Below are 11,934 nucleotides of genomic sequence, written 5' to 3'. Positions count from 1 at the left end.
CATGCATAACCTATTCGGCAGAAGGAACGGCGTTCGAGCTAAAGTCGGGTTTGATCCATCTACTACCCACTTTTCGTGAACTACAAAACGAAAATCCGCATACCCACCTTAAGGAGTTCCATATGGTGTGCACAAGCATGAAACCTCAGAGAGTAACAGAAGACCAAATCAAACTTCGTGCTTTTCCATTTTCATTAGCCGACTCTGCTAGAGAGTGGCTATTTTATTTACCTCCGGGATCTGTCAACACATGGTTTGACATGTCTCGTTTGTTTCTTGACAAGTTCTTCCCTGCAGCCCGAGCGGCCGAACTAAGGAGGGATATCGTAGGAATCCGTCAGAAGGATACTAAATCGCTCTACGATTACTGGGAGCGATATAAAAAGTTGTGTGGAAGCTGCCCACAACATGGATTGACTGAGTAGTAACTATTGCAGTTTTTTTATGAGGGTTTACTCCCGATGGAAATGAAAATGATAGATGCTACAAGTGGGGGGGGCGCTTGTTAACATGACACCTCCAAGAGCGAGAGAGTTGATTTCAACCATGGCTGCTAACTCTCAACAATTCCAACCGGTTACAAAACCCACTAGACGGGTTCATGGGTTAAATTCTTTGTCTCTGGAAGATAAGATTGATAAGCTGACTAATGTTGTTCAAACTTTACTTTTAGATAAAACAGGCCCAGTACGGTTATGCGGAATTTGCACCAAGCCAGACCACCCTATGGACTCATGTCCGATTTTACAGGAGGATTCAGCAGAACAAGCGAATGCTATCGGGAACTTTCTAGGACCGCCCCAAAGACTGTATGACCCCTACTCGAACTCGTGATTCAATCAACCGTTCTAACAAAGGCCGCTGCAGAATTAACAGATACCACGCCCGAAGTTATCTTTGGAGGCCATAGTGGAAAGGTTAGCCAACGGTACTGAAAAATTCCAAAAAAAAACTGACATGCATTTGCAGGAGTTAGACAAGCAAGTAAGAAAACTCGCGCTCACGGTTAGCCGTTTAGAGTCCCAAGGTAAGCTGCCATCCCAGACTGAGCCAAATCCACGACACAATGCAAGCGCTATGACGCTAAGGAGTGGGAAGGTTTTGGAGCCCGTACTTGACATAAGTCGCAGCCATGACACTAGTCGCGTCCATGACGCAAGTCAAGATAGGGAGAAACTTGACACAAAGGCTCCAGTAGAGTCGGCACCACAAAAGTCATTTGCAGCACCACCTCTGTTTCCTGGACGACTTGTCCAATGTAAGAAGGAGCGAGACGAAAAGGAGATCCTTGACACCTTCCGGAAGGTGGAAATCAACATACCTCTTCTCGATACAATTAAGCAGATCCCACGATACGAAAAATTCCTAAAAGATTTATGCACGAGTAAAAGGAAACTTCTGGGAAATGAAAAGGTAAGTGTCGGAGAGAATGTCTCCGCCGTTCTGCAACAAAAAATACCGCCCAAATGTAAGGACCAAGATATGTTTTTCATATCTTGTAAAATAGGTAGTGTTGGTATTAAAAAAGCAATGTGTGGCTTAGGCCCATCAATTAATGTTATGCCTTTGTTAATTTATAAACTACTTAACGCGGGTCCTTTAAAGGAAACAGGTGTGATAATCCAGCTTGCAGATAGATCTGTGGTACATCCAGAGGGAGTATTAGAGGACATTCTTGTCAAGGTAAACGAGCTAATATTTTCTGCAGACTTCTACATCATCGACATGGAGGATGACAATTCGGCCAATGCATCAGACATACTTCTCGAAAGACCATTTTTAAGTACTGCACAAACGAAGATTGACGTAAGAAGTGGGATACTCACTATGGAGTTCGATGGGGAAGTAGTAAAATTCAATGTCTACAAGGCCATGAACCGTCCTAGCATGATTTCTAATGTTTCTAATATTGATATTATTGATCATTTAACTAAGTTACATTAGGAATATCATAATAAGGATGAATTACAAGCTGTCATTTGAAGAAGTTTGGACTTTGATGCCATTAAGGAACTTGAGGAGTGGATAACCATTGAAGATTCTGTTCACGAAACAGTAGCTCATATGGAGGCATCACAACTACGGAAAGCTTCAGGCTAAACCTTTGAATTATCTCCCTCACAGACTAAGCTTGTACCATCTATTTTACAGGCTTCGGAGTTGGAACTCAAACCACTCCCAAGCCACTTGAAGTATGCTTTTCTCGGTGATGGAAATACACTACCAATGATAATCTAGAGTAAACTCTCGAAGATAGAAGAAAAAAACTTGGTACGAGTCCTTAGAGACTATAAAGAGGTAATTGGGTGGACAATAGCTGACATCAAGGGATTGAGTCCATCGACTTGTATGCACAAAATTTGGGTTTTTGATAATGCTGTTCCCAAAAGAGAGGCTCAAAGGCGTCTCAACCCGCCTATGATGGAAGTGGTAAGAAAAGAAGTCCAAAAGCTACTTGACACTGGGATGATCTATCCCATTTCCGATAGTAGTTGGGTTAGCCCAGTCCACGTAGTACCAAAAAGGACTGGTGTGACCGTAATTGAGAATTCAACAGGCAAAATGGTTCCCACTCGGGTTCAAAACGGGTGGAGAGTCTGCATCGATTACAGGAAGTTAAATTTCTTAACTCAGAAAGATCACTTTCCACTACCTTTTATTGACCAGATGTTAGAACGTTTAGCTGGAAAGCTCACTATTGTTGTCTTGATGGTTACTCAGGGTTTTTCCAGATTCCAGTGGCACCGGAGGATCAGGAGAAGACGACGTTTAGGTGCTCATTTGGCACATTCTGTAACACCCCTAACCCGTCTCCGTCGCCGAATCAGGGTTACGAGGCATTACGAAACCAAGCTCACATAAACATAACTTTAATATCTAATTCCAAATGCAAGTCCAATTCATGAACATATATAATCAAATTCAAGCATGGAAGTTAAACTCTTTTCGCATTGCTATTTACACAATAGGATTCAAAATTATCCAAAACATTATCAAGCCTATACATGCCATAAGATCGAGTTCAAATATTTAACAAAATACCAAAAGAAGTCGATAGTGTGATGGGCGGTGCTGATGATCCCCGAGCTCGTAACGCGTCTCAAAAAAAAATCTATAAAAACGAATGAACGAAAGCAAACAAAGTAAGCTTTTATAGCTTAGTAAGTCTACAGCATATCTATAATACATATAAAAGAATCATATAATTCTTTAAGTAAATTTATTGAAATTACAATGATCAAATATGATTACTAATCAAACACTACTTTATTGAGTCATTTTGTTTAAGTCAAAAAGGATGTATATTTATCTAATACACATAAACGGACAAATGTATATACATTATATGCATATAATCAAGTTACTAGCATAATCCTTAACAGCATATACTGATTTCTAGAGTACTTATTGTTCGCACTTCATCTAATCCATTTAAATACAACTATTCAACTACATATATCAAAAGCCAAATTTTTATGCTTATCATCCATAAATGCCGAGTGCACATATGCACCTATACCCATCTATGCCGAATGCATAGATACATACATTTATTTTCACCTATGCCGAATGCATACACATAAATATATCCACCTATGCCGAATGCAACATATATATATATACATATCTATCAATTGCTTAGACCAAATATATGTATATATATATGCTCATCAAGTTAATATGACTAAAATCATGTGATTGAACATTTATGTATACATCGATTTCATGTAATCAAAATCATAGAGGTATCAATTGTATATTATCACATGCTTTAAACGGATTCACCGGCATTTAGCCTGCTAGGTTTTAAAACCTGATTCAATACACCGGCTCTTAGCCTGCTAGACTTATAGTCCGAAATGTGTCACCGGCATTAAGCCTGCTAGACTTATAGTCTGAAATGTGTCACCGGCATTAAGCCTGCTAGACTTATAGTCTGAAATGTGTCACCGGCATTAAGCCTGCTAGACTTATAGTCTGAATAATTTCACCGGCATTAAGCCTGCTAGACGTAAAGTCTGAATTATGTCACTAACGATAAACCGAATGATACTGAGCTTTAACAAAAGAATCTCAATTCATAGGAGTTGTATATCATAATGGTATATAGAATTCACATAAAAATTCAGCTCAATAATTTATAAACTATATCCTTAACCCACATCGGTATAAAAAGTTCAGTCATCAAATTCAACTCAATATCTAAATTATACATCCGAATATATATATATATAACTTAACACATTGAAGCATACTATTAATATCGTACTTTCGAACACATTAAGATAATCCAAGCTAATAATTTCATCTCTTCAACCCCGTTCAAGAACCTTTACAAGAACATACATACCTAATCGAATCTCCCTTTTTCATATATAAGTTTCATACTTAAATTTATCACAAGAACATATACATGCATAGTTGCATAGTCGAACCCCTTATAAACTTGTATAAATGGCATACCTAAGTTCAATACGAGAACATATAGATGTAGATTTGCATAATATATATAATTCACTCATACTTTTAATTATTTCAACTATCATATTTTTAATTATAATTCATCCAAAAACAGCTCATATACTTATTTATATACTGATTTTATGACATTAATTAGCTAATAGACTTACCTCGGATATCAGCAAACACGATCGACTATTCGATTATCTTCGACTTCCCCTGATCCAAATTCGTTTTCTTCGTTCCTTGATCTAAACATAGTCAAATTTAACCTTTTTATTCATCAAAACATTCATTTGAGTCCAACAATACATAAATGGGAAAATTACCATTTTGCCCCTAACATTTTGCACTTTTTGCAATTTAGTCCTTTTTGCACAAAACACAAAATACACAAAATTTGCCCATAACACACAAGGGCCGAATATTCATGGTTCTCATACAAGTCCACACATTGCATTTATTTCACATTTTAGTCCCTCAAAAATTTATTTTCACAATTTAGCCCTAAATACTCAAATTCATCAAAAATACCAATACAAAACATGTTAATCTAAGACATATCTTCCATTATTCATCATCAAACATCCCAAAACACAAATATTCATCAATGGCATAATTCAAAATATTCATCAATTCACAAAATTAAGACATGGGTTTTGAAGTATTCAAAGCAACGATCTCAAAAACGTAAAAATCATCAAAAACCGAACAAAAACTAACCTTGAATTAAGCTTCAAAAGATGGCCGAACCTAGCTTAGGTTTCTTTCTTTTTCTTTTCTCTAGTTTCGGTCAAAATAAGATGAAAAATGTGGCTTTTAATTTGTTTGTCTTTTAATATATTAACATTATAATATAATATATTATTATAACCTTTATACATAATATAAAAACTATAATTTATAAGCATAATGCGATCCACTATCTTGAATAATGGCCTAATTTCCTATTAAGGACTTCACATTATAAAGACATTAGCAAGTTAGCACTTTACACATTAATTAGTCAATTTCACATTTTATGTGATTAAGTCCTTTTATTAAATTAAGCACACAAACAATAAAATTAATTCACGAAATTTTCACACATGTAAATTAACATATAATAAACACATGAAATAATATTAAAATATTTTTTTAACTCGGACTTGTGGTCCCGAAACCACTATGTCCAATTAGAGTCAAAATCGGGCTGTTACAACTCTCCCCCCCTTTAGGGATTTTCGTCCCCGAAAATCTTACCGGTGAATAGGTTTGGATAACGCTCCTTCATTGTATCATCTGACTCCCAAGTTGCTTCTTCAACTCCGTGTTTATGCCACAATACTTTAACTAACGGAATTTTCTTATTTCGTAATTCCTTGATCTCACGAGCCAGAATGCTAATCGGTTCTTCTTCATATGACATATCAGGGTTAATTTCAATCTCCGTCGGACAAATCACATGTGAAGGATCAGATCGGTATCTACGGAGCATCGAAACATGAAATACATTGTGAATCTTTTCTAACTCAGGTGGTAACATCAATCTATAAGCAATCGGTCCGACATGTTCTATAATCTCATACGGTCCAATGAATCTTGGACTCAATTTGCCTTTACGACCGAATCTGAGTACTTTCTTCCACGGTGAGACTTTCAAAAACACTTTATCGCCGATCTGAAATTCTATATCTTTTCTTCTCAAATCCGCATAAGATTTCTGACGATCTGATGCTGATTTCAGGCTGTCCCGAATCACTTTCACTTTCTGTTCGGTCTCTTTAATCAAATCAACCCCGTGTATCCTATTTTCACTGAGCTCGGTCCAATACAGTGGTGTACGACATTTACGACCGTACAAAGCCTCATAAGGTGCCATTTTAATACTAGATTGAAAGCTGTTATTATAAGCAAATTCAATCAAAGGTAAATATCGTTCCCACGTACCTTCAAACTCGAGAATGCAACATCTCAACATGTCCTCAAGTATCTGTATAATTCGCTCCGATTGACCATCTGTTTGCGGATGGAAAGCTGTGCTAAAATGTAGTTTCGTACCTAAAGCATCTTGTAATTTCTTCCAAAACCGCGATGTAAATCTCGGGTCTCTGTCCGAAATAATAGAAATAGGCACTCCGTGCAATTTTACAATCTGAGAAATGTACAATTCAGCAAGTTTATCAAGCGAATAATCAATACGAACCGGAATAAAGTGAGCCGATTTTGTCAATCTATCAACAACAACCCAAATTGCATCTTTCTTGCTGGGTGTTAACGGTAAACCGGATACAAAATCCATCGTAACTCTGTCCCATTTCCATTCAGGTATCATGATCGGCTGCAGCAATCCAGAAGGTACCTGATGCTCGGCTTTTACTTGCTGACATATTAAACATTTCGAAACAAAGTCAGAAATGTCTCGTTTCATTCCATGCCACCAATAGTGTTGTTTCAGATCATTATACATTTTCGTGCTACCCGGATGAACAGAAAATCGACTATTATGGGCTTCATTCAAAATCATCTGAATTAACTCTGGATTTTTCGGAACACATAATCGGTTTCTGAATCTCAAACAATCCTCAGTATCAACTAGAAACTCTGAATCAACATTTAAGTCACACTGAGTTCGTTTTGCAATTAAATCATCATCGGCTTTTTGAGCTTCACAAATCTGTTGAACAAATAACGGTTTTGCTTTCAACTCAGCTACTATCGCACCATCATCAGACATAACCATATGTGCATTCATTGCACGCAAAGCAAACAGTGATTTTCGACTTAGGGCATCAGCAACAACATTAGCCTTTCCCGGATGATAGTCAATCACGAGCTCGTAATCTTTCAACAATTCTAACCATCGACGCTGTCTCAAATTCAGATCTTTCTGAGTCATCAAATATTTCAAGCTTTTATGATCGGAATAAACATGACATCTTTCGCCAAACAGATAGTGACGCCATATTTTTAACGCAAATACAATAGCGGCCAATTCCAGATCATGCGTCGGATAGTTCTTTTCATGCGGCTTTAACTGTCTCGAGGCATAGGCTACAACTTTGCCTTCCTGCATCAATACACAGCCCAAACCATTTAAAGATGCATCACTATAGATAACAAACTCTTTACCCGATTCGGGTTGAACTAGGACTGGAGCTTTGGTTAAAAGAGCTTTCAACTGATCGAAACTTTTCTAGCACTTTTCTGACCACTCAAACTTAACGTCTTTTTGTAGTAGCCTTGTCATCGGGGTCGCAATCATAGAGAACCCTTTCACAAAACGTCTATAATAGCCAGCGAGCCCCAGAAAGCTTCGAACTTCCGAAACATTCCTCGGAGGTTTCCAATCAAGTATAGCTGAAATTTTACTCGGATCAACCCAAATACCCGATGCTGATACAACATGGCCCAGAAAACTGACTTCACGTAACCAGAACTCACATTTACTAAACTTTGCATACAACTGCTTATCTCGCAAAGTTTGTAACACAAGTCTCAGATGTTCAGCATGCTCATTTTCGTCTCGAGAGTAGATCAAAATGTCATCAATAAATACTACCACAAACCGATCCAGATACTTCCTAAAGATCCGATTCATCAAATCCATGAAAATAGCAGGTGCATTAGTAAGTCCGAAAGGCATAACAAGAAACTCATAATGTCCGTACCTCGTTCGAAAAGCAGTCTTTGGCACATCAGAGTCTTTAACTCGCAACTGATAGTAGCCTGATCTCAGATCTATCTTTGAAAACACAGTAGCCCCTTTCAACTGATCGAACAAATCATCAATCCGTGGTAACGGATACTTATTCTTTATAGTCACTTTATTGAGTTGCCGGTAATCAATGCACATTCTCATCGTTCCGTCTTTTTTTCTCACAAATAGAACTGGTGCACCCCAAGGAGAGAAACTCGGTCGTGCAAAACCTTTATCAGTCAGCTCTTGCAACTGTACTTTCAATTCTTTTAATTCGGTCGGTGCCATACGGTACGGAGCTATCGATATGGGAGTCGTCCCTGGTACTAACTCAATACCAAACTCTACCTCTCGAATAGGTGGCAAACCCGGTAATTCTTCGGGAAACACGTCTGAATACTCACACACTACTGGTACAGATTCAATCTTCTTTTCGGTCACTTTACTATCAAGAACAAATGCAAGGTAAGCTTCACAACCCCTTCTCACATACTTCTGAGCCGACATCGAGGATATTATTGCTGATAAACCATTCAGATCATTAGATTCGATCCGAATAATCTCATCATTCTGACACCGTAGATCAATAGTTTTCCGTTTGCAGTTTACAATAGCATCATGCAGAGTTAACCAATCCATACCCAGAATTATATCGAACTCGTCGAATGGTAACAACATCAAATCAGCTGGAAAACATAAATCTCGAATCATCAACGGACAATTCTTGCACACTTTGTCAACCAAAACACACCGGCCCAGGGGGTTCGATACTTTAATTACAAACTCAGTAGACTCAACAGGCAAAGTCTTACTGAATACTAAAGTCTCACACACATAAGAATGAGTCGAACCAGGATCAATCAATGCAATAACATTAGTATCATAAAGAGTGAAAGTACCAGTAATAACATCTGGAGAAGAAGCCTCCTCTCGAGCACGGATGGCATAAGCTCTGGCAGGTGCACGGGCCTCAGATCGAATTGCTGTGTCCCTGGTTCCTCTCTGACTACCACTTACATTACTCAATTGTCTCGGTGGTCTACCTCGGACTGGCACATTACTCGGTCTGGTATCCTGCACAGTGTTTTGCTCAGCTACCATCGGACACTCTCGAATGAAATGATCTTTTGAACCACACTTGAAGCAAGACCGATCATGGAATCTGCAATCCCCAGGATGCCATTTCCCACAATGCTTGCACTCTGATCTATTTTGTCGAACACTACCAACGCTAGCAACTGAAGTAGCTCGTGAACTCACAGAGGGTCGATCTCGATCATACTTAGGAAACCCTGCAGTAGCTTTAGATTGGCTATGATCCGCTCTGAATTTCCTTGAGGTCGACTGAAATGATTTACTGAATGATCTTTTACGAGAATCTCGAGCTTCATAGTCAGCTTTCCTCTTCTCTTTCCCGAGCTCCTCAGCTTTACAAGCTCGTTCAACAAGTACTACGAACTCTTTTATCTCAAGTATACCAACTAACAGTTTAATATCTTCATTCAGCCCATCTTCAAATCTTCTACACATGATAGCTTCAGTTGAAACACACTCTCGAGCATATCTACTAAGTCTCACAAATTTTCGTTCATATTCTGTCACTGTCATACGACCCTGTTTCAGTTCAAGAAATTCCTTACGTTTCTGATCAATAAATCTCTGGCTGATGTATTTCTTACGAAACTCAGTCTGAAAGAATTCCCAGGTCACTCGCTCTTTCAGAACCACCGATACTAGTGTATTCCACCAGTGATATGCAGTGTCCCGTAGCAAGGATATGGCACATTTCAAGCACTCATCAGGGGTGCAAGACAACTCATCAAACACTCGAATAGTATTATCAAGCCAGAATTCAACTCGCTCAGCATCATCATCATCAGTAGCTCTGAACTCTTCGGCCCCGTGTTTTCGAATTTTGTCAACCGGAGGCTTAAGTAATCTCATCGGATCACTTACTTGGGGTATAACAGGAATCGAAGATAGATTAGTCAGGGGTGGAGGTTGTTGTGTAACCGGATTAGTTCGGACATAACGAGTAAACCAGTCATTCATCATTTGGTAGAAGGCTTGTTTAGCCTCTCCCTCCTGGTTACTCGAGATTGGTCGAGAATCAACTGGCTCTGTCCCTTGCGCGGGAGCAGGCGCTATACTCTCAACATCATCAGCTACGGCTCGTTCGGGATCCATTACTATACGAAAACACATTTTTAGACGTCAGCAGTCATCACACTATCTCGATATAAAAATATGGCATGTATAGCTAGACTCATACACGCTACGCTAGTTCCGAGAATCGACAAAACCGTAGCTCTGATACCAATAAAATGTAACACCCCTAACCCATCTCCGTCGCCGAATCAGGGTTACGAGGCATTACGAAACCAAGCTCACATAAACATAACTTTAATATCTAATTCCAAATGCAAGTCCAATTCATGAACATATATAATCAAATTCAAGCATGGAAGTTAAACTCTTTTCGCATTGCTATTTACACAATAGGATTCAAAATTATCCAAAACATTATCAAGCCTATACATGCCATAAGATCGAGTTCAAATATTTAACAAAATACCAAAAGAAGTCGATAGTGTGATGGGCGGTGCTGATGATCCCCGAGCTCGTAACGCGTCTCAAAAAAAAATCTATAAAAACGAATGAACGAAAGCAAACAAAGTAAGCTTTTATAGCTTAGTAAGTCTACAGCATATCTATAATACATATAAAAGAATCATATAATTCTTTAAGTAAATTTATTGAAATTACAATGATCAAATATGATTACTAATCAAACACTACTTTATTGAGTCATTTTGTTTAAGTAAAAAAGGATGTATATTTATCTAATACACATAAACGGACAAATGTATATACATTATATGCATATAATCAAGTTACTAGCATAATCCTTAACAGCATATACTGATTTCTAGAGTACTTATTGTTCGCACTTCATCTAATCCATTTAAATACAACTATTCAACTACATATATCAAAAGCCAAATTTTTATGCTTATCATCCATAAATGCCGAGTGCACATATGCACCTATACCCATCTATGCCGAATGCATAGATACATACATTTATTTTCACCTATGCCGAATGCATACACATAAATATATCCACCTATGCCGAATGCAACATATATATATATACATATCTATCAATTGCTTAGACCAAATATATGTATATATATATGCTCATCAAGTTAATATGACTAAAATCATGTGATTGAACATTTATGTATACATCGATTTCATGTAATCAAAATCATAGAGGTATCAATTGTATATTATCACATGCTTTAAACGGATTCACCGGCATTTAGCCTGCTAGGTTTTAAAACCTGATTCAATACACCGGCTCTTAGCCTGCTAGACTTATAGTCCGAAATGTGTCACCGGCATTAAGCCTGCTAGACTTATAGTCTGAAATGTGTCACCGGCATTAAGCCTGCTAGACTTATAGTCTGAAATGTGTCACCGGCATTAAGCCTGCTAGACTTATAGTCTGAATAATTTCACCGGCATTAAGCCTGCTAGACGTAAAGTCTGAATTATGTCACTAACGATAAACCGAATGATACTGAGCTTTAACAAAAGAATCTCAATTCATAGGAGTTGTATATCATAATGGTATATAGAATTCACATAAAAATTCAGCTCAATAATTTATAAACTATATCCTTAACCTACATCGGTATAAAAAGTTCAGTCATCAAATTCAACTCAATATCTAAATTATACATCCGAATATATATATATATATAACTTAACACATTGAAGCATACTAT

General features: G+C 37.8%; 1 protein-coding gene across 1 annotated transcript; it reads left to right on the top strand.

Moving 5' to 3' along the window:
* Positions 1 to 957: 957 nt before the first annotated feature.
* On the top strand, positions 958 to 2,773 carry LOC121211447 (uncharacterized). Its single transcript, XM_041084213.1, has 4 exons — positions 958 to 1,413; positions 1,606 to 1,899; positions 2,239 to 2,615; positions 2,722 to 2,773. Exons 1-4 carry the CDS (start codon positions 958 to 960, stop codon positions 2,771 to 2,773), a joined length of 1,179 nt encoding a protein of 392 aa, XP_040940147.1.
* Positions 2,774 to 11,934: the final 9,161 nt, after the last annotated feature.

The sequence above is a fragment of the Gossypium hirsutum genome, chromosome A12, assembly GCF_007990345.1.
Source record: "Gossypium hirsutum isolate 1008001.06 chromosome A12, Gossypium_hirsutum_v2.1, whole genome shotgun sequence".
In the NCBI taxonomy this organism is placed as follows: Eukaryota; Viridiplantae; Streptophyta; class Magnoliopsida; order Malvales; family Malvaceae; genus Gossypium; species Gossypium hirsutum.
Note: the sequence above shows the minus strand (reverse complement) of the source record. Positions and strands in the feature narration are given on the sequence as shown.